The sequence below is a fragment of the Channa argus genome, chromosome 10 (genome assembly GCF_033026475.1).
Source record: "Channa argus isolate prfri chromosome 10, Channa argus male v1.0, whole genome shotgun sequence".
NCBI lineage: Eukaryota > Metazoa > Chordata > Actinopteri > Anabantiformes > Channidae > Channa > Channa argus.
In genome coordinates, this window is record NC_090206.1 from 14,070,186 (window position 1) to 14,095,112 (window position 24,927).

A 24,927-nucleotide genomic window follows, 5' to 3' on the forward strand; every position below is an offset into this window, starting at 1 on the left:
ACCACACACCCTTTCCCCTGCAGGTCAGTAAAGAACAGTCTCTGTTTCTCTCTTTACCACACACACACACACACACACACACACACACACACACACACACACACACACACACACACACACACACACACACACACACACACACACACTCACACACAGCATGGTGTGTGTGGGAGACTGGTGAGTCACCTTGGCTCTGCAGCAGCATTCCAAACCCAATCATAGATAGACCCAAATCAACCTAACCCCCACCAGAGACATGATCTCAGTCTCTCTTGTTTTACACTTTATTTTGTCTGTCTTTACCTAAGCTCCTCTATCTCATTATCATGATTGATTCTCATTTGTTTTCTCTCTCACCCATTTTCTCATTATATTCTCATTGCCATTGCTTTTATATCTTTCTTCGCATCTCCCTCCCTCTCTCCCTCTATCTCATGCTCTTTCTATCTTTCTTCCCAACAGCTTATCTATATTTCTGTCACTCACTTAATCTCTGAGTCTTAATGTTTTGACTAGTTTGACTTTTCCATTTTGCATTATTTTCCCCGCATATATCTCTCTTCCCAGTTTAATCTGCAGCAATGTTCTCACCAAATGTAAATGTAGACTGTGAATTATAGTACTCAAAAAGAGGGGGCTGTCTCTCTCCTACTGCCCTTCAGTCAGTAGCAACATATTTCATATTTCTCTTTCACAATCAACTCTTCTGTTCCTTAATTTCCTCTCTTCTCCTACAGACAGACAAGTAGCAAGACAGACAGTCAGATATAGATGAAACATTTTTAAATATTAAATTGCGTTTTACTTTCTATCAGTCACACCAAAGGTGCTGTCGCTATGGTGACAGCAGGGGCGGGGCCTTGCCTACCTCAGCTTTAAATGAATGAATGAATGAATACTGCTCCCAAGAGATGCTTGCCTGTCTGTGTGTGAGTGTTTGACAGAAAGGCAAGAAAAAAGGGAGAAGGAAAACTGATGTATGTGTGTATATTTGTGTGACATGCAGAGGGACACAAAATGAGGCAGGAAGAGAGCAACACAAAAGGAGGCAGTTTCAGAGTGTGTCTTCAGGCAAGTTGTGAGAGAAATCTTATTAAGTGGGGAATACAACACCACAAGACAAGCAATTAAGAGTGTTTTGATCATCATCAACATCAACTTTTTTATAATTTGTCAGGTCGCTCACTCTTGCAGACTCTGTTGTCTTTATTGTTTCATAATATATGCAGCATAAAGGTGTGGGTAATTTTGTCTACTAATATATGATACCTGTGACCAACATCTTCACTTCCTGTATGGTCTATGCTCAGATTTTTCAGGAATGCATCATGATCTGTGCTTGTTTCTTCTGAATTACATAAAATCATAGGTGTAGCCATTTTGTCTCTACCTGGGGATAGAGTTTTGCTTACACTTCATTTTCCACACATTTACGCATTTAATATGCCAATGATCTCTGACTGACTCACACACTTTTTGTTTTTGATTTTGTGTATTTACTCTGTATTCATTTAAATTAATATTAAATTTAAAAGTAATCCGTGGTCCTATCCTCTTTGTCCTTTAAGCCAGGTTATAAAATACCAGTTTATCCCATTGAAGGATGTGATGCAGAAGAGAAGACAAAGAAGAGAGACACACTAGCACACATCTTAAACATACATGTGCTTAAGGGACCAAAGAAATGGAGGACTAGAGATATGCAGTGGTTTAAATAAAGTAACCACCATGAGTTTTGCTGCACATACTAGGTTTGAAAGATTCACTAAGACTGATACCACAGTTGGAGATTGGTGACAGGTAGAGCAGAAAGCAAAAAAGAATTGAGAAATATGCGACTAAATGGAAGTTTATGCAAGTGTTATAAGTTTCTCGAAGTCAATCAGTATGCTTCAAGAGTTGTCACTCTGCAGAAATGGCACTCCTGTCGGTCGTGGAATCTCTACTGGCTGCAAAAGCCACAGGTTGATCTGCTGTCTTAGTCCTGCTCAATCTATCTCCAGCCTACGACCACGTGAACCTCAGATCCTCCTGTCCACTCTCTCTGACTTTAGCATCTCTGGATCAGCTCTACCCTGGCTTCGGTCTTACTTATCTGGATAAACGTTCAAGGTATGCTGGCAGTGGCATGTTCCTAACTCCTATAGCCTTCTAAATCTCTACCAGTGTGCCGCAAGGCTCAGTTGTTGGTCCTCTTCTTTTTTTCGTATACTACATCCCTGGGTTCTATCATCCACTCACATGGCTTGTCCTATCACTTCTATGGTGACGACACACAGCTCTTACTGTCCTTTCCACCTAATGACTCCATTGTCCCATCACATTTTGTGCCTGTCTCTCTAACGCTCTGCTTAGATGAGAGAAAGACATCTTCATCTTAACCTCACCAAGACTAAAGTTCTTGTCTTCCCAAGGCTTCACAGATCACATCTCCTCTGTTCTTGTCTTCCCAGGTGGACGTTCAACACAACACAACATTTGCATCAATATTGGGTCTGCAGTGATGATCCCTATTATGTCAGCCAGAAATCTAGTGGATATCATTGATGACCAACTGAGCTTCCAAGACCACATCTCCTCTGTCTCTAGGACATGCAGATTGGCCGTCTACAAAATCAGAAAATTCAGACCCTACCTATCGAAATATACAACCCCACTCATTGTGGAGGCGCTGGTCATATTTCGTCTTGATTACTGCAAAGCCCTGTCGTTAAGGTTACCGGTATGCCCAATTAAGCAACTGCAGATGATCCAACATACATACCTCATTTTTAATCAGCCAAAAAGGATTCACGTTACACCACTCTTTAGATCTCTGCACTGGCTTCCTGTAGCTGCCCGCATCACGTTCAAAGCTCTGTCCCTTGCCTGCAGAGTGGTCAAATCAACAGCTCCTGCTTACCTCAACTCCCTCACCCACGTCTACAAGTTTGAGCTGACATTTAGCAAAAGAAGAAAAGAGGTAAAATCTGACTCTCTAGTAGGCAGTGCAATTTCAGCCCTAAAAGCAGAGTAAAAGGGGTCAAATAATAATTTGCATAATGTAGGCTGCTTGTTCATAGCTAGACTCCTGATTAAGGTCTCTAGTTGTCAATGTGTCTAACGATTTTCCTAGTAAAAATCTAATGCCAGTTGTATTTGATAAATTATTGTGCATTTTAAGTCTCAAGACTGTCTACAGATCTGTCAAAAAACTTGCAAACGAGGGAAGTAGTAGATGCATACACCAGCTAGAAGTGAAGTAGAAGGCAATACCAGCTTAGACAGTGACTAAAGATAAAGATATGTTCTCTAACAAAAACTAATACTCTCTGGAAATATAGCATATTACATCTCAACTGCTATTGCAGAAGGCAGTTCAAATGAGGAACCAATTTTGTATGCGATTTTATCTACTGTAAAGCAGAAGCAAACTAAAAAGTCATGAACCATACAAGGCAATCAACTAAGGAACTGCTGCTTTGAGTGAGTTGGGTCACATTGTCAAAAAAGATTGTGTTTACTGATTAATAGGTTGCTCTAGCAGCAGAAAGACAACTCACATTTATCAGTACAAACTCAGACCACTGAAAGTTTTTCTCCTGCACACCTGCTAAAGAGCTAAATATTATTTAGTAAACCAGAGTGTAAAAGTAAAACGGAATCCTGATTGGTTGAACAGCATTTTGAAAAAGAAGCAAGGACCCATCTATTTAAATCTTTTTTACCACTATGTTAAGTCAAATCCTGTTTTATCCGCATCAGAAGCACAGGCTAGTAATGTTTTAAGGTGGTGGTCCAACATAATGGATGAGAAACCATTAAATAGAGGACTACGCCTCATTCAAGTTTACATTGAAGTAATCTATAATTCAAAATTCAGCAGAATGACTAAACATTGTTTTTTTTAAAAAGCCCACATTCAGTCATCACCATGAATAAAGAAATTCACAGCTGATGGATATGGTTTTAATTTTAGAGATACAAATTAGTAGATACTGGGTTCTAAACTTAATTGAAATTCAGAGGATTTCCATAGCTAGACATATCAAAAGCGGGTGAAGGTTTAGTTGGTGAACTAAGAATATTACAATTTTGATGAGGACCTTTTTTCCGGCCTGATATTTTTTGAATGGTGTATGAAAATCACATGCTGCTAATAAATTTATATCTACAATGATTTAAATTTAGTACAGTCAGTATAGGAAGATAATTAAAGTTATGGAAGTAGAACTTGCAGGGAGTGGAAAGATTAAACAAACAAGAAGGAGCAGAGAGCAGCTCCTCTGTGATGTTTTGCTCGCCTTGACAGTCTCAACCATGTCCATCATTCTCAGCCACCTCCTGCACTTCTATCAGACCCCATCTCTCTCACAGGATCCCTGTCTCACCGCCACATTCCAGCTCTGTCACTCTCTTTGACACTACCTTTTTTTGTTCCTTCTGACACTTTCTGTTAGTCCTCATTTCATCGTCAACTTCATATTCCTGCATGCATTCTCATCTATGCATTTCTATCTGCTATATTTTTTTATATGTCTTTTGTCTTTGACCTTAATCCGATCTGCCTCCAATCTTGCATGTGCAGTCTCAGCATTCATTGACAAATACATGTGTTTCCTTGGTATGAAAATAAGGACCATTTTACCAAATGACTGTAACCTACGTAACAAAAAATGGCACTTTATGGTTTACACTATTAACTGCAATTAAATGAACAAGCAATAAGTATTAGCTGTTATAAAACATGGACAACTGACAAAACCACTACTGCACATATCATGTAAGTTATTTTCTGTTATCTTTCCACTGTTATAAAGGGATACTAGTAAAATATGTCCAGTCTAAATCTGTGCTAGGCCTGTATGGCTGTGTTTCCATCTGCTTGACCTTCTCTCATCCTCCCTCATTGTGTATCCCTCGTTTGTCTGTGCATCCTGGCTGGTCTCCCACATTTTCCCTAAACAAACAACTGAGCCAAAGCATCCTCCTCTGCATCTGTATCTCTCCCTGTGGTTTTCTTCTCATCCATCATTCCCTCCATCTCCCTCCTCTCCTCCTTTCCCAAATGGAGTTTATCTTCTTATTGCTGCACTGCTGTTTTCTATCCCTGTGATAGAAATTTATTCTCTTTATTCCCACTGTTTCATTTCAGCACCAGTATAAACTTATTTGTTTTCCAAGTTCCTTGACACACACACCCTGATGTGTCTTTACCTTTTACTCTGCTGTAAAATACATGTCTATGACCTCTGACTATTTCAAAATGCCTTCCTATTTCAATGAAATATGAATCTTTTTTTATTAGCTCCACTGTCTGTACTCTGTGCAGTGTTGTCATGCATGGCTGACTAGAACACTGAGATAGGTCCACTGCTCCACCAGCACTGTCCAAATCAAAATACTGATAAGCTTGTACTGGTGTGTAATTAGATCTGTACATTAATGTAGGTTTGCCTAGCTCAGCACCTGTTACAGCACATGCAGAAACACAAAATTAAACAGTGAATGTGTGAATGTAATCTACTCTGGGTGCATTTCCCTCTTGTGAGTGTCCCTGCTTGAGTGTATTTTCATTGAGAACAATACTAAGCAGGCATATAAAAGAGCATGTGCTTTGTGTGTGTGTGTGGCTATTATTTCTCACTATTGATTAAGCCCTACCCAGCTGTGCATTTAAGTGTATGTGTGTCTACATGTGTGAGAATGTATGGTATCCCACTCAGGCTCACTCACTCTGTATGACCAGCCCTCTATCCCCCATGCTGGGTGGGTATCATTACTACTTCCATCTGGCTCCCTCCTCATCGTAACGTATCAAGGCTATCTGGCCAGCCCTTTCTTCACCCCTCAACCACACACACACACACACACACACACACACACACACACACACACACACACAAACACATATATATATATCGCTATATATATATATAGATATAGATATATATATATAGATATATATATAGATATAGATAGATAGATATAGAGATATATAAACACATTGCAAATTGCATGAGACAAATGTATATAAAATACTGAATAATAAAAGTAGGATTTACACATCAAATATTAGATACAGTACCATACATCCATACACAGCTAGGTCCAGGCACCCGGACAAACGGGTGGACGTTCAAAGCCAGACTGACCCCTGGTGGACAGACTGATTGCAACAGAATTTAAGGGTTTTCTGATGCTGATGCTAAAAACATCTCTATGTAGCTCTTTCTGCCACAGTGGGCAATTGAAAACCTGTCAGAGGAACACCAGTGCAGCTTATTTAAATGCAGAATTTAAGGGACACTGTCTTGCCAGAAAATAAGAAAAAGTACTCTGATAAGAAATGCAGTCAGAGGTTATTAAGATAAGCAGAAATGGTTTCTATTTTTAACATTTTTTTTTTCAATCAGCCTTGATGTTGATCTCAAAAGCAGAGAGGAGGGAAGTGATAGGGGGAATGTGTACAGAACTGGATCATACATTCATAATGGAAATGACTGTGTAATGGTGATAAGTCACTTCAATCTTCAGGGCCCTGGGTCTTTTCTGTACTTGTACTTTACTTTTTGAGAGGTCTTCATTATGTCTGACAGTTGGGTTGTGACCACGTTCTTTGTGACTGTGGATTTAAACTTCATTAGACTGTGCTTGTATCCATGTATCTGACTTTCTGTCACTTAACTTCCTTTCATGCTGCTGCTCTGCCTGTCAGCTCATCATGTTCCCTGGATCTTTGGCTCTACAGTGTGTAGGCAGCCAAGCAGAACTCACACCCTCTAAGACCCTTTTACTGTGGCTGACCAAAAGAGATACCCTATGTATATGCAGGCTGCAGCGACAATAAGCAAGGAGGAGCGGTGTCCTGACATTACAAGTCTAACAGCACATTTTTTTCTAAGTGGTGTTCAGCAGGCAATAAACTTGGAAACTGCTCCCAAGCTGCACATACCTCACAGTTGATAGGATTATTAGTGTTGAACATCTGGTGCATTTAAGCAAACAACTGACATTGCACTACAGTTAATTGTTGTTATCCCAACTAAACACCATCTAGCTTATTATGATATCTTATAATAACTCACAATGTTGGCAAAGCTTAAATTTACAGATAATAAACAGAAATTGACTCATATCAAGTTGACACATATAATGAGTTTAAGTGAAGGCAAATGTACAGACAGGTTTATAAGCAGATAAGAGGAACAGGCAGACGGATGGATAATCATGTGTCTTCTCACAGTAAAGCGGCAAGAAACATGGAGCACCATCAGCTTGCCAGTACAACTAGAAACAACAACGTGGTGGCAATGCTTGGAAGTAATTCTAACTGCATCATAATCCTTCAGCTTTGGTGCACTTGGTACAAGGCAATAAGTCTTATGTTTATGTAAGCAAACTGTGGTGTGTGAAATTATTTACTGGGAACGCTCTAAACCAGCAACATCCAACAAGCCAACACCACAAGGTTTATGCTTACATGGAGACAGATGTTGACACCTGGCAGCAGTTTGTCATGTCTGGAAAGCTTGGTATTCCAAAGTGAACCAAGGGTAGAAATTCAAGTCAAATTGAAGCTGTATTAATTTTTCTTCTTCCTTAATATATAACAGATATGAACAGTCTGGGGGGTAAATCACATAAAGGTGTATAGAAGAAAAACACCATGCATTACTAAGGATTAGATGTTTGTAGTCAAAATCTTTGCCTACTACTCTAGTACTTTAATCACCTTTGTAATTTTTAGTTTTCAAAAAGAATAGAATAAAAGCCCAACTCATTTGATCTGTCTAACTCAGGCTGCCAGAATATGTATTATTCACATCGCAAATTAATACTGTGTAAAAATAATTTTGGGGAAAAATGGGAACCTATTCTTGAAGGGTTTGTTGTTAAGCCAGGCAAAATGCTGAAGGACCTTCCTACTAGTGACTTTTTATTAAATTATGAACAAACTTTGACCCCAGGTAGAAACTTTACCAAATAGTTTAAGCTGTCATTAAAAATATTGTTAAAATATTTCCAAATGTTTCTCGTTTACTTATTACTTCTATACTGATCCAAAATTAAGATGTTTCGGCTTAATAGTAGCAGATGGCTTTTAAATCAAACCCTTTGGCATTTAAATGATACCAATGTACAGAATCCTCTTCTACAGTATAATGAACACAGAATGATGCTGGGGAAATGGTCGGTTCCATATCCACAATTTTGTTAAAAGCACGAGATGCAACAATAATTCAACTGTGTGTTACAAATCTTAGAGTGTGAAGCATTGCATTCACCATTCTGCTTATTAAATTTAACTGAACCGACTGATTGCCAGCATTTAGCCTGAGGGAGGATTAAAGTTCGATTTCTGTCAATGATAAAGCACCATGGATTTAATGAACCCAGCAAACAGTCACGTCCTGGGGATTTCTTCTGTTGCCTGTCCAGCAACAATAGCGACATAGGAAGAGAATGAGATACTCTTGCCATGGATTCTTTTTCTTTTCTTACAGTCAGATCTGGAGTAAAATGAACAGTGCAGGGACTTACCCTTATTTATTTGCCTTTGTGAGAGAATTTTTTTTCCGGGACGGAAAGAAGACATGTGGACATAAATGTGTCACTGTGTTAAAACAGCATGGTGCACACAGTCACACACATTTACTCTTTATATAATAAACTACTCAAACATTTTTAGGCATAACTCACGTGGTGAATGCAGGATTGTACTTGGCGCCCAGGTAGTATGAGTACAAGTTGAACATGCCAATCATGAAGGCCACAAACACCATAATGAAGATGACCATGAACTTGAAGATGTCTTTTACGGTGCGTCCCAGAGATATCTGCAGCGGGCCAAAGCTCTCGTTGGCTGGCAGGATGTAGGCAATGCGCGAAAAGCTCAGCACCACAGCGATTGCATACAGGCCTTCTGAGATGATCTGGGGGTCTGATGGGCGCCACTTGATCCTGGCTGGAGGAGGAGAAAGAGAAAGACAAGTGGCTGAGTGGGTGCTTTACATAAATGTTATCTTACTGCACTATGGCAGGCTCTTGGTTGCATAAATGTTTGACTTCAAGGGCAATTTTATTATTCATTTTGACTGATGAAAATGTTCTGTTCATATTTTCAAATGGCATCATTATTACAGTCTCAAATACAAAGAGCTGATTAGCAAAGTAAAGATTCCGTTATTGTTGAAATCAAATTTATGAAGATCCATGATCATCATGTGGCAGCTTTTATGGATTCCGGATTTGAATGTTTCTGATATATATATTAATGCTTTGTGTTGTGATGGAAGAGAGCTTATAATAAGAAGATGGATTAAGTGAGGATGAAAAGAAGGAATTTAGAGAAGAGGGAGGAAGGATACAAGTGAGACAGTGGTGGTCAGCAAAGAGAAGGGATATTAGGACAGGATGTCCAAGAAGAAGTAAGGGGGCAGAAAAAGGAGGAGTTCATAAAGGAATAAAAAGTAATACAGAAGCTCAATAAATTGAAGGCCAAGATTAGACGAAATATAAAGTAATAGAAGAAAGTGTTTAATTCACTCATTTGCTGTTTGACAGCGGCTACCTAAGAAAAGGGGTAAATACACGAGGGATTATAACTGACAGAGCAGTAGTATAGAATAAACATTCATGGGGGTAGTGTTGTGTCATGACAGAGTCAGACCACCAGATGACAGCACTGATGAAGGTTCCCTTAGAAGGTTATTAAGAAGTACATAGTAGTAAAGCAATCTGTGCTCACCTAAGCTTGTGAGGTCCAGTTTGTTTTGATAATAATTGCTCACTGCTCTAAATCTGTGTAGAGATATGTATTTGTTAGATCAATGTTTTTGAGTTACTACTTACCATAAGTGAAATAAGCGACTTCATCAGGCAGTGAGGCATTGCTGAGGTCCTCATCTGGTACATGCATGTCGACATACTGCTGGGCTTTGGTTGCCTTGAGGAAAGCCATGAAGCGTGCCGTGAAGGATGCCACAAAGATGGACAACATGCCAAAATCCAGAACGTTCCAAAGGTGCATGACATACTCTCTGGGTCCATCACTCCAGATCTCTTTACATTCTGACCAAATCATACCTAAGGAAGACAATACACGTGCATTAACATAATGATGCATTATGGAGAGGGGGAACAAATCCAAGAGTTATATAAATAAACTGTAAAAGAGGCTCTCACAGGTACTCACACAAACATATTGTAAAGTATGCATTCAGACATGTATACAAAGACTTTCGACAGATATTGACAGTAAAGCTTATACTACCGTCAGACATTCCCACTTACAGCTCAGGTGCATACAAACACACATTCACTCAGCGGAATCTCTTTTTCATCCTCAGTAACCACTCCATCATTGTCTACTTAGAGCCAAAACAAGGAGAAAATTGCTTATTGAAAAGCAGCCGGTATTAGTATCATCTCTATAACAATTATTAGGCCTTCAAAGCATGTTGCTAGAATTACAATTACCCTGGTCTATGAAATCAATCACTGTACACGCACACACCCATGAGCACCTGCCACCAAAAATTTCCGTGGATTGAAAAAGAACGGTACCACAAGAGGTAAACAAATAAAAACAGAACCATATGTGCAGCAACATACACAAACTGCACGCATAATAGTATTATGTGTGTGGATGGTAGCAAGAACATCAGCAGATGGGAACAGCTGAGGTCTGACAGATATTGCCATGGGCTATTTATCTGTTGAGCTTATCTCTGTCTTTCTGTCACCCACTTCTCTCTCCCTGTTCTTCATGGCTGTCTTCTCCTATGCCATACACTCCACCTCTTCTTTTACCTCCAACTGGTTCTTACAACAGCCCCTATCCTTTCTCCCTTTCACTTTCTTTCCATCCTTTCTCCTATATTTCCTCAGGACTGCTTAGCACTGCTGAGGAAATATAAGAGTCAACCAACAAATTTCTCTGTAGCTTAACTCTGGCCTGTGGTGCATCCAACCAGGAAACCTCTGATAAGACGAAAGAGAATATACTGTTGTTTTGCTGAAATGCTGGCATGTTGAAACATTAATCTTTAATTCTGCTTCATACCAAAGTTGTCAAAAAAGTTTTCACTCTTTTCATGAACTTTTTTTTGGACTTATGGAAAAGGTGGTGTCATGTAGTAAAATTTAAGGATACTTGGGTTAGGCAGCAAAAACAGTTTAAACTTTAATAGAAACTAAGCAACTCTTTTTCAATTCCTATCAATACTGACAAAAAATTAAGTTAAAAAAAAAATCCAAAATGAAATGTTTTGTTTCAATGTGTGTGTGCATCATGTGTGTTAGAAGGCAACTCACCCAACACCCACTTCATGATCAACATCTCTGTCCAGGAGAACTGGGTGGTCTTGACCCTGAAAACCTGTCGTGGGTGGTCTGTGATGGTCTCATTTGGCAGGTTCTTGACACCCTCAAAGCGGTCAGAGGCATTGATGATCAGCAGACCCAAGAAGATGGTGAAAGAGACAGCGTGAGCCACAAACTTCATGAAGGGGCTTCGCAGGATCTGACCAAGCTGAAAAACGATTAGATTGAGAAAATAATAAGATATGTGTTCCTACATGTGTGTGTGATTTAAAAATCATGTCCTTTCAACTTTTCCCATGAGTTCAGGGTCGCCACAGCAGATCACGGTCCGCATGTTGATTTGGCACAGTTTTTATGCTGGATGCCCTTCCTGACGCAACCCTCCCCAATTTCTAACGGGCTCGGACCGGCACTGCACAGCTGGGGACGGGAATGGGCTGTCAGGGGTTCAGTGTCTTGCCCAGGGACACTTCGACATATAGCCGGAGCTGGGGATCGAACCACTCCAACCACTGGCAAAACTCCAACCCAAAGACAAATGGTACTTGTTTTATTGCCTGATAACTCATGGATTTTCCCCAGTCTCTGGGTTTTTGTTCCTAAGAGATAAAAATATGAAAAGCATGACTACACATCCACCTTAGCAGAGAAACAGCATCTGCTGTGATTCACAGATCACTGTATAATCACTGATCAATTTAAAGCAACATCAGCCAGAGTTAATGGAAATAGGGACATTGTAATATAATATAATATAATTGTGCTCTTAGAATAATAAACTACGTATTACACACAGGGACCTTTTATTAATTGCACACAAATTCTCACACTCACTCACACACACACGCACGCACACACGCATACACACATACACACACACACACACACACACACAGAGTTTAAAATCCCAACATTTGCCAATCTCTAAACCTGCTGTGTTCAATATTAGCTTCCTACAGGATGTCTCTACTCTCTGCATGCACAGTAACATAGCAGATCCAAATGTTGTTCTTATGCTACACACATAATAAAAAGTGTGGGAAGAGGTTGTCCTGTATTTCCTGCAAAACCTCATCTAAACCACATCGTGCCATGAGGATGACTTTGCCGCCTTCATATTTCCGAGATAGTGTTAGTCCTAGTGTGAGTAAGGTTGATGAATTTCACCCCTCAGCATGATCAGATGGTCATCACAGATCAACCCAACCACCATATGAACACTCGGATTCCCATGGGTTTTGATTTTTTTATCAGTGTCTGACAAAAGCTGAGCAGGAGCTCTTTTCCAGCAGCATTGTGGCCACTGATGGCATGTGCATTCAGACTCAATAAAAGTGGTTTGGCGTTAAGTGAAACTTTTAGATGTCCAGAATGGAGCTGCTATATCCTCTATTTTTGGACATCTAACATCTGAATATGAGAATCAAGCCTGACATACACACATTATTAACTATACTGGTATGAGTAGTATGTGGGGTGATTTAAATGTGTACATTTGTTCTCAGTGTTCTCTCCATTTAGCTGTCTGCAAAAATTGCATTAGTAAGTCTCATAAAGAAAACAAAACAACAACATTGCTTTCTCACTAAATCTAATAATTTCTTGGTGCATATATGCACGGTTACTAACAAAGGCATTGGAGGACAATTCAGTGATATCCACTCATTACCTCTTTGACAAATGGACTGTCACCCTGTGTGTTTATTGATTGGACATATTTTTTTGCTGTGACCTGGGTTTGAACCTCCTAATAAACAAAAGGAGAAATATCTAAAAAGGCCAATGAATGGAACAGAGATGTAGCAGGAGGAACCCAAAGAAATCTTAAGATGTGAATAAATAGCCACCTTTAAAACCCCAAACAGCAGGGTCAGAGCCAGACTGGAGGAAAGTAATTAAAGAAAAAATGATTAGCTAAGATGGAATTGTGGGAGCATTAAGTAGCATTTACAAATGTCAGCGTATCAGTGTCAAATTGATTGTCATAGCTGGTATAATTACCATAAATAAAGCTGATCATGCTAGTAGAACTGGCGGTGTAGCTGAAAATTAAGACTACAATGATCATAATTTCCTTTATATATTTTTCATGGATTTGTATGTTGTAATTAAATGTGCAACCAAGAGGATCACACTTGTTTTTTCTTATTGTTTTCTCCCATTTAAAAAATGTGTTAAGTGTGTTTTCAGCGATTTAAATGGTCTCATTGGTGTATCGTGGGTGTGTTTTTTCCTATACAATTAAGGACAATATGCAGAGGAGAGAACTTTATCAATAGGAAGCAGGGAGGAGCAACACATCATGAGTTAGGAAGAAAATCTGAACTGAGATTAAGATCAGCATGTGCACAGAACATTGAGCTTTTTTTAGGATTAATTCCAGCTAAATTCAGCTCCCATTCTCTGTACATACCATTTTTTGTGAGAAAGTGCTTTTTAAGACTTGCCAGCAGAGTTGGTTGAGTTTCTTACCTGGTCACTTATATGACCCTTACAAACAAACAACAGCTACTCTGCAACATCTGCAATTTCCTACAGTAAAGTCTATGCAATATGGCTAATCAGGATCACTGAGTGTAAGAAAATTGTGAGAAAATTGTCCTTTTAACATGGCTGTATGGCATGTATATGAGCTTATTTATGTCAGTGAAACGAAGGAGGATAAGAACAGATAAGGAAAGAGGCTATTATTACATGTAATTGTAATTTCAAATGTCATTTACTAATGTAACCTCTAAGAGTCGTCATTTCGAGAGTAATACTTTAGTGGCAATACTTTAGTAGCATCTGAAACCAGTTTCTGTGGAGGTTTGAATATTAAGTGACATAAGAGCATTTGCTTGAAGTCAGATTGCACAGAATTGCCCCAGGTATCCCAGTGAGGCAGAAACTTTAAAACTATTCATATTTCATAGCAGGGAAATGAGAATTTGTCATGTTCTGAGCTGACTGAAACACTGTATAATTGTCCAAGCACTGTTCAAATATATAACAAAACAAAATAATAGGGCTGGAATTATAAATTGTGAATGTTGTACAGCAGAGTTTGGTAATATATCTGAAGTGGTATAAATATTTATCCTTATGTTATTAATTTACCGAATATATATTTTCTTTAATGTAGAAATTGTTTATGAAAAATAAATGCAAGTATAAATGAAGCTGTTTTCTGTGCTTTAAAAATATAATCAAATACTGACACTGTGTTATTACTTAACTAAAGCATGAAAAATTGTTCGCAGGAAATGTTTTCCTAATGCTTGTTCATCACCTCCAAAGTCTTTAAAAGAGACTTCTAAAGGATCCATATCCATGTTTGCTTTGTCTGCCTTTAATAACTCAATAATTATGTAATGTCAACAGTAGCAAATGTAATATGGTTTGGGATTCTGATAATGGTGTTTTGTGGGGCCATAAAAACTTGGAATATTATGAGCTGGCAGTGTTGAGCCATAGGTGAGATGAGCAGAACAAAGCTGGATGATTAGTAGCAGGTGGAGGAGGTACGCGACAAGCACATCACATCAAAGCTATTGCTCTAGAACCCGTTTATGTTGTGTTGTATTTTTCAATTTGGCTCTGCCTTAATCTATTTCATTATCAAATCCATTTAATGCATACCTTTTTGTCTCTATGGAACTGTTGTGACATTATTAAGCAGGAATAAATATCCATTTTGTCGCTCACATATTTGTTTGGTTTTTTCAACCAACACTGTGTAATTCTGCATTTTCACATTTTCCTTGTTCTATCGGCAGCAACAGGAAATGGTGACTGTGACATGCAGAATCTGTTGATTGCTTGATTCATAACCAAATGTAATCAAACACAAATGCACGTGCCATTGTGTGCATGCACATATTAACCAACACACATATTAACATAAACAGGTGTTTTTGTGACGCAGTGAGATCTGAAGTAGCTGGTGTCTCATGAATGGATCAATGTTAGAGTTACTGTCCTCACAGACACTTCACATCAGCTGCTCTCACTCTTTTAGTCTACAAAATTACTAATTCATCAGTCACACCTAACACAAATCACTCAAAGGATTTCTAAATCTTACAGACACACACACACCTGCACACATGCAAACACCACTGGATGATGACGAAAGGATTTATTAAAGTTGATGAGCAATTTGAATAACCACTTGCTCAGCTCCTGTGTGTGTGTCTTTCGCCAGCATCATATTATGTCACCATACAGATTATAATTTGTTTAATGGATTATTAACAATATTCAAAAATTGTTTAAATTGCTCTAGGGCTGTATGTTTTAGTCACACTAGTCATTAGGTCAACATGTATCTTTCGCCACACAGGTAATCACAGTCCCCTGAGATATAAAAGCTGTTGAGGACAGAATAACATTCTAGATAAAATAAGCTTCCTTCAATCATGGTAACACACAAATTCATAGTGAAGAAATTGATTAAAGTACTGTATACTGTGCATGAGCAGTACAGTACAGATGATGCTATAAAGTACATTTTAAGTCAAAAGTAAATAAGTTTGACTCAAAAGAAAATCTCAATGTTGTATCACATTAGCACAAGGTTGTTACACTGTCAGCATAGTGATGAGGCTGTAACAGTAATATTATGAGAATGTTAGCATTCAGTTGAGAGCACAGCTCATTCTCAGGCCAGCTGAGGACGCCTTTAAGCTGCCTTTGTCTACTTGTGGGTTATGTACTTTTTGCCCCATACAGAAATTGTGACTAGAGTGAAAAAGAATAAAAACATAAGAATACACCCATAAGTTACAGTATGTAGAAAGAAAAAACTAATCTTTTTGGGTATTTTTAGCCCAGATATGCTTCTTGGCTTCTTGATTTCTGTTGACTCCTCTTAAGATAAGAACACACAGGAGTGCTGGGTGAGGTTCAGTCTTTCTACCAACCATTGAAGACAGCCCTTACTTGTCCCTTAAAAATGCTAAAGGGTGTTTTGCATGTATGAATGCGATGCTATGGTATGTGTACACACAGTCAGTATTTGATGCCCTGGGTGGACTTATTACAGTTCTCATGCTATAGTTAGCTTCATTCTGAAAGACTGCATACTGTAGCTTTAAATTCCCCTTAGTTGTGTTTGGTTGAATGTGTATGTGTGTAGGTTAAACAGCTGTGATGTTTGGAAAAAGATTTAGGGCACAATATACTGTTTCATAAGGGTGTACGTTCATACCTTGCTACATGGCATTATCCAGTAGGCGACAGCCAGGAAGGGCAGCCCAACGGTGACCCCCAGCACTGTCCAGCACTTCACACCGATGGACTGCTGCCTCAAACCAGGCAGGTTCTCGTACCAAATAGTCAGGAGCTGCTGCTGGCAGTTTGGATGGGCAACAAACTGGACAGAGACAGGGACCAGATATTCAATAGAGAATAAAGAAGAATGAAATTTTAAACAACTACCAATAAAGATAATTTTAAGTAATAATAATTTGTTTTTTAGACTGTTTCATTGCACTTTGAGATTTGCATTTCCTGATTGTTTTGATCCACAAAATCTATCTTTAACACTCTGTAAGCAATCATTCTGCATGTGCATAGAGAACCTTGTATATTTTATTTTATGCACTGGTTTTAGAGACACACTCAACAAATTGCTATAATCTCTGCAGCAGAGGAGCAATAGTCATTTCTTTGTTGAAAACCACGTTGTCTTAATTTCCCATCATTTTATCTGGTCACGACCCCAGCTGAAATTGACTTGTTTTAACATTTGTATAAGGTTTACACTAACATTTAAATATGGGTGGGGGTGATCATCAGGATATTAAGGACACTTACACCAGTTTTAAAGAATTACATTTTGTTAGAGAATTTCCAACAACTCCACATTAACAACAGCAGCAGCAAACTAGGTCAATTGCTGAAGGACATTAAAACCTTGACAACATTTTTAGTAATGAGTACTACATGTTCAGCACTGTATGTTGGTACTGTAATTGTTTAAAATTCAAATGATCCCTTTAAGTGTTAAGAAATCCACATTTCCATTGTATTAGACACTGTATTGCAGAGCTACTTCCTGTTTCAGCTTGGACAGCCCAGTTTTCATTTTGTAAGGGCAAATGATTTGTTTGTCTTGTACAATCATATGGATTTTGCTCTCGTAGCTGACAATAGAACCAGCGGCTCCAAGACGGCAAAGTGAATTAGCATAAGAAGTGGGGAAGTGCATTAGAAGAAAACAAATAACAACAATGTTCTTCTTCTTTCTTGCGTTTTCAGTGTTTTGTGTCTCTTTTCTCTTCAGGTAAGTGGATTTCAATAGCTTTGACCATAAATCATATATTGTACAAAAGATGAGGACTCTTTTGTCTCAGACTCTTAAAGCTATGCAAAAAAGGTTTTTTTTGTGAATGTTGATTTTGGATTAATTTTGCACTAAGGTGTCATTTAAAACACTTCTGAATATGTATTGAAAACATTGTGTTGTTAAAGTTAAAGTATTTTTACATTGTTGCTGCTATAGGTCCTGCAAAATATCTAAGTGCATCTGCCACTTTATTATACCCTGAACACAACACTCCCAAAATTTCACTGATTTATGCAGCTTTTGTACTGTCTTTAAAAAAGGTGACAGGAATATTAATGGAATATACATGATGGTATTCCTTATTATTATTTGCTACAACCTGCATCTTTTGAACATTTTCTATTCACTGTGTCTCGCAATATCTCCTATTTTAGTTTTCACAACAAAATTAAATGTACAGACTAGTTTTATAACACATGTATAGCCCTATACATATAATTTGTATAAAATGAATGAACTACAAACAACAACCATACGTTATTCATAAAGAGGGCTCCTGGCGCTCTTTTTTATGTTAATATTTAAGGTAGCTGTGGGTGCAGGCGGCTTTTCTATTTACAGGAACCCTTTTGTGTATTCATTACAGTCAAAATATATTATTCACAACTTATTTGTATTCACAGCTGCCACTTGGCTCCATTTAGAAAAAAAATAATGACAACAAGCAGATTGGGAAATCAATTTAAAATACAGTAAACAAATAAAAGCAGGATAGAAATAAGTGTTCACATTCATCACAGAGAACTTTTCATTAATAAATATGGCTTGTTAATTTAGCATCTACTAATGACTTTGGTCCAAGAAAGGAAGAGTTAAATGAGAGTTGCATCGAAGTAGGGGATGGATCTTTTTGTTCCCGTTGGAGGACGGATATGGACAACAGAGCAATCAATGCTCAGCAGGCAGCCTACTAGTGTAACAATGAATCAAGGTGTTTGTGTATTTTATTTTCATAACTTATAGGACCAAGAAGAAGAAGCAACAATTTACCTCTGATTAAACCTTTTTTCTCATGTTGGTTACCTCTCCACCAATCATCTTTGGTAATCACATTTAGAGAGCATTTCTGTAAGCTTACACCTCTGCTCCCATCTACCTGGTGAAATGCACACATGAACAACATGTATATGTGCTCTAAATCAGTTTGACATTAGAGGGAAACTACCCCCCACTCACACTAAATCAGTTAACATAGTTTCCAGACTACTGTCCAGTGACAAGTCTATCAACTGACATGACATGAACCCCGACCAAATCCATCTACATGCACAACACACAGTCAGGCTCCACCTGGTTTCCATGGCAATCTATCGCACCCACTCTCCTTGTCTCCTGTGTAATTAGCTCCTAGAATATTGGTCACGCTCAGGATACAGGATAAAAACCCAGCTCGAACAGACACAAATCCATGCCACACTTACACATACACATACATAAACATAGAATTGCTGTGATTAGCGAATGTCAAATAGGAACACGTGTGTGTGTGTGTGTGTTAGTGTGAAAGAGAGACAGAGGTAGGGTAGAAATGGGGAGAGGATTTGGTTCTACATTTAGTAGCAACACTTCTGCTCAGCAGGGATTATACAGAGGGCAGTTTGTTGGTTACATATGTTCTTCTGAGGCCGCATGCAGAGAAAATAGATGTACATTTCCATAAGAGACAAAATACTCATACAGTCACTCAAACGCAAATGCAAATGTCAAGGTACATCTCACATTAAAACACTTTTGGTATTCTTTAATGTTAATCTGTAATTTTTAAATTTTTTTTTTTAAATTATGATGCATACTCATTATGCTTTTGCAGTGATATTTAAAACCAAAATTGAAAACATTATTGTGCAGTTTACCATTATGAACATCTGGAAAATAACAAGACAGGTTCTGGGTAGGAATGTGATGTCAACACCTTACTCATTCACCCTGAGATCTTTATGTTTACCTCCTTAAATAGTCAGCTACATTAGCTAGCATGGATGTCTTTCTTCAGGACCCTTGGCAGGGTGGACATGCAGCCTAGGAACCTAGGAAAACCTTTTAATTTCCCTAGTCTTGTGGTTAAAGGGGCACACCATCAATTGTGCACTACACACTACATGTTTATTTGTCATGCAGAATACTATTCATTACAAGAATTGTATAATTTCTCTCCGTGGTTTTGGAGAACATGATAACTGAAGTAAAGCCAGTGTTACGGTATGGATGTATGGAGTTTAAAAGACTTAAACACTTAATAAACAGGACATGTCCTATGTCGTAAGTTGCAGTATGACAATTGTAGAATCCAGTATTTTGAGGTGCTGATAAAGCTGATTCTTGTTTTGAGTCTTGCCTGTGGCGCACCTTCACTTAATTGTACATTAAAATTGCTAAGTGATGGTTAAATGTAGGAAAATTTGCTTTAATTTCATGTTGCTTTGAAAACAATAATAAAAAAAACAACAACACTCAGATGGGATGCAAATTGTTGTCTAATGTCTAAATACTATGTACAGCCAACTACCACTCTGTCCTCATCTCAGCTACCACTTGTCACAGTTAGTTTATTTTTTAGTTACCTTCTTGACTTCGTACTTGATGGCCAGTTTAACGCGGCTGAGGCAGGGTCGACTGTAGGGGCTTGGTGGACACTGGTCCACGTCACCGTTCAGTATGGCCTCCACTTCCTCGGTGTCCCGACAAAGGTCCAGCACACCCACCACAAAGTCCTTACACTGCATTGACAGCTTTCGGTAATCATTCTGCAACAAATGTAAATGTAGGGCCACAGAGGGAAAGAGAAAAAAGGAAATGTCATTTTTTTGACCTCATCCCTGACCTTTCTTTTGGTTTCACATCATGTACTTGGGTGTCACCACAAGAAAAAAATAATCAACAATCAATTCTTGTGTACAGACAGATTGTCAACTCACTTATCACCTGTCTTTAACTCAGTAAAGGGGTGGGCATACACATGCATATTCTTTTTAGACTTTTTTTTTATATCAGTAATGATCAGAAATGACCTAAAGTTGATTATTCTGTTCTTTGTGCTTTTTGCTTTACTGTAATGGGTTGGCTCCCCATTTATGTTTGGAAATTACATGTTTTTGGTGAGTGAATTGAGAAATGTCAACCTGTCCGAGGCATTTATTGCCAAATGCGATCATAGTATGTCTTCAATATAAAAATATTGAAGCAATAATTTGGTTCATAGCCTTTTCATCTTGAAATGTGAATTACATTTACTAAAGTAGACCTGGATTATCTTTTTTAAATTGTGTTTGACCTTGAAGAATTCAATATTGACCTGTTTTATCATAATGGACAAGCTAATTTTCTGCATGTTTGATATACAGTAGTATAAATCCTTTGTCAATCTGTGTAATCTTACTTTGGAAAGCAGCCTATTATATTTATACTTCAATGGGGCAGTACACAAGATTAGCAGAAACAACTGCAAATAATAAAGTATATTTCAACAGAACAGAGTAAAACCTCATAAACATGATCTTATCCACAATTCAAATCTACACACTAAAACTAAGTGAAAATATCTGAAATTGTATATTGTCAAAAGGCTATCATTTAAAAAATAAAAGGGGCATTTGCAAAAAAAGAGAAATAAGGTCAGAAGAAAAGGATCTAACTGGGAATGCCACAGTAGTAGAGCACCTTAAATATAAACATATTTAAATATCATTAATTGATGCAGACCATGTTTTCCATTTTATTTTGCTTAATATGATTATTTTATCAACTGAGTCGGAAAAAGATGATAGCAAGTGTCACACTCATAGTTCAAATGCTTTTCTTTGAACTTATAAGCACTGCTAAACAGCCCTTTTTGATAAGAACAACAGTTACCTGACTGGTATTTAAACTAAGTAGTTCAGGTATGAAAAGTTTCTTTCTTTCAACTTATAAACAAATAATATACATTTGGATCTTTATAAGATAAAGCAAACACACTGAAGCTGTAGATGTGCAGCCATGTGTTCTTATTAAAGATGCATCTCACTGTAATGGTTGTTTTTTCCCCATCAGTTTCTTTTCACATGCAGTAATGGTGCTGCATAAATACTGTTATGTGTCCCCAGTGTTCCTTAGCACACAAAGTCCTGTGTGCACAAGATAAAAATGTGCATCGGTGCATTGGTACATACTTTCTCAGCCATGAGTTGGAAGTGTCTCAAAGAGCCAGCCACCCATGCTTAATGCCAAACTTGGCTTTTATTACATGAACCCTAATCATTGAATATACTGTTCCTTCACCCACTTGGCTGCTATTTGCTATTCCTACCAGCCCTCTCTTTTACCTCCATTTCTACTAATCATTCCAATTTCAAGTCTATACGCCTCTGTATTATGAACCCCGCAATTACCTTTTCACATGTGTTTCACTTGTCTGTGTTGAACATAAAATATATTATGTTTTTACAGCTGCCCTAGCAACCTGGTATTTATCCTGGTATAAGAACAGACAAAGGACCCATTGTTTTCTGCAAGTAAAATACATTCCCAGTATCAACTGCCAACAGTATCTATTGATACTTTGTAGAAATGAAAAAAATAATTATTTTTCTTAAAGCTGCGGCATGAAGGTAATCAACTACAATCTAATGTCTGTTTACTGCAGGTACAGGCATGGCTTTAGGCTAAGCACGTGATGATTTTCTTAATCAATAGTATTTGGGAAATAAGACGCCCACCAAGAACACACACATGCAGCATACTGTATGTGAAAATCCAGTTGCAACTTAAGGTATGTGGTTTTTGCCTCAGGAGCTGAGATAAAAGAAAGGCAAGGGTTTTGTGAGATTGAAAGTAAAGACAATGTGAAGCAGGGAAGGAATGCTTACAGATGAATGAGCTGGAGGGGGGCATGAGCCAAGTCTCAAACATGGAGGAAATAACGGGATGAAAGATACAGGGTTGGAAAGGGAGCGAGTTTGTATACCTGCACTTCAGCACACATCCACAAGGGTTGTGTCTCTTGTGGCATTTGTCTTCTCAGTTTATTAAAAGAAGTTTAACTAAGTCTGTCAAATATCTTGATTCGACTGAAAGTGGAAACTTAAACTTAAACTCAAACTTAAAAGTGACTCAAAAAAGTATCCTTCTCTGATGTGTCTGTGTGTTTCTCTGTGTGTGTGTGTGTGTGTGTGTGTGTGTGTGTGTGTGTGTGTGTGTGTGTGTGTGTGTGCATGAGTGTGTGTTCAGAGACTCTTGAGGAACTGATCGGTGTCCTATGTTGTTGAAATATAAATGTTAAGTCATTATTAAGCCTTTGATCTGCCTTTACCAGTCCTTCATTTACAGCAATGAAGGATTTAAATTATGCAAACAACGTTTTACAAAGTCCTTGCAAGCAGAATTTGAGTTCTGCCGGTGGTGACTGAAAAAACGTCAGGGGATCACCAAACTCACTGTGTCAGTGAACGCATCAGATTGACACCCAGTGGTTGTCAAGAGAGTTCAGGCTGTACCCTAATGTTGTACCACCAAAACAATGTGCCAGACAATACACTGACGCCAAAGTGTACCTATAGTGTCAATATCAGACATTGATGCTATGGTGTCAAATAGTGGCACTTCTGGAGCGTTACAGGGAAGTTAGAGTAATGTAAATTTTCACCCTAAACTAAAGCCATAAAAAGCAAGTTGATAATTGGTGAAGTTGCCCTTCAAGAGACAGACAACCTTTAAAACTTTTACACTCACAGGAAATGTATGGTCACTCATAAACCTGAATAAACGTTTTTGGAAACAAAGCACCCGCAAGAAACCCGGTTTTCTTTCTGTGATCTCCTTTCCATACTAAACAGCACTGTCTAAGGCCACTGCCTTCCTGTTTTAACATCATTTAATATTTTAATATAATAAGAGGATGACGTGAAGACGGAAAGGGTGACAAAGGGGGAAGACAGAAGGGTGATAATGAGATGGTAATGAGACATGCAAGCTCAAACACATCTCTCGTCTCTCAGGTGAGCCCTTCTCATTAACTTGTCTGGAGATGAGGGGTGACAAGCAGAGAGGCTTAATGACTAACAAAAACAGAGGAAAGGACAAATGAACAACATGAAAAAGTAATGCAGCAACACATGGGCGGACAAAGAAAGACAAACAATAGCAATGCTATCAGATGTTTGTTATCAGATTTATTCAATTACATAATCATACTTTCTAAAATGGCATGCTGGTTAGCATAACATGCAGTCAGAATGCTAACTGAGTAAGCATGCCATATAGCTTGAACATGCTAACTACTGTTTGTTCTGAAAGGTGACTGGTTGAACTTTGAACACACTGTTGAGCTTTTTCAGTGAGCTTTGCTTGGGCAGGATTCAAGGAAACCTGAAAGAGGACTGGTAAAAAAGCAGTGTCCAGGTCATTATTGAAAAAAGTGTTAGATACAGCTTTTTTTCTTTTTACATTAATTTTGCATTACTCTGCAATATTGGGTGAGATGCATTATCAAGTATTTGCCACATATTGAAAAGTTAAACCAAGGTCTTTATTAGGCTCTTCAATAAAACAGGAAATCAAAATTTAAAAGTTAAAGAGTTAAAGAAGTTGGCCTTCCTAACAAAGTCTACTACAAATAGGAATTGCCTCAAGAGACCAGTTTCCCCAGTACCATGAGATGATACCTGAAGAATATAGAATATAGTCTTTATTGTAGGCAAATGGTTTGAGACCTCAATCCCTTAATCCAACTTCCAATATGTACTACTGCTGAAAGCAAGGGTCTGTTGCTTAAGCATTCCTGCTTCTTACCGTGAGTGCAACATTCATGACTCAGAAGTGGGCCCAGCTGATTGTTTTACAGACTTATACCTACTGCTGAGCTCAGTCAGAGGTCAAAGCATTTTAAATGAATTCTTCCACAGATGCTCACCTAGCTTTGGCACACATTTTAACGATAACTGCAAAATTGGGGATGATAGAGTGAAAAGAACACTTTCCTCACACTGTATGAGACTGTCAGAGATGACAGTACCACAGATCGAGTAAAGTGGCTTATAACAGTGTTTCTCCCACAATATATTTAGTTATTTTCATGCCAAAAACAAAAAAGAAGCCCTGTGGACACGTCAAGACATAGGGGTGATTTAGCTCTCTAAAAACACAAATGAAAATTATTTGCAGTGCTTGAAGTAAACTCACACAAGGGGTAAATTAACAACAACGTAGCATTTTAAGAATGTTTGTGTTGTAGTATTTGTTCATGACTCAGTGAGAGTAGTGGTCTTACAAGTTATTTCTGACAGGTGTGCTAGCTGGCACAGTGGGGGATAATC

At 38.2% G+C, this 24,927-nt stretch overlaps 1 protein-coding gene across 1 annotated transcript in view; it reads right to left on the reverse strand.

The window, feature by feature from the left end:
- The window catches only part of LOC137134562 (short transient receptor potential channel 7-like), a 45,420-nt gene that overhangs the window by 13,286 nt on the left and 7,207 nt on the right, over positions 1-24,927 (reverse strand). Inside the window, exons 3-7 of the mRNA XM_067519485.1 lie at positions 20,200-20,382; positions 16,499-16,663; positions 11,299-11,515; positions 9,835-10,068; positions 8,683-8,947 (exon numbers count right to left, since the gene is read on the reverse strand). Of these exons, the coding sequence (XP_067375586.1) occupies positions 8,683-8,947; positions 9,835-10,068; positions 11,299-11,515; positions 16,499-16,663; positions 20,200-20,382 (1,064 nt within the window). The remainder of the gene's footprint in view (positions 1-8,682; positions 8,948-9,834; positions 10,069-11,298; positions 11,516-16,498; positions 16,664-20,199; positions 20,383-24,927) is intronic.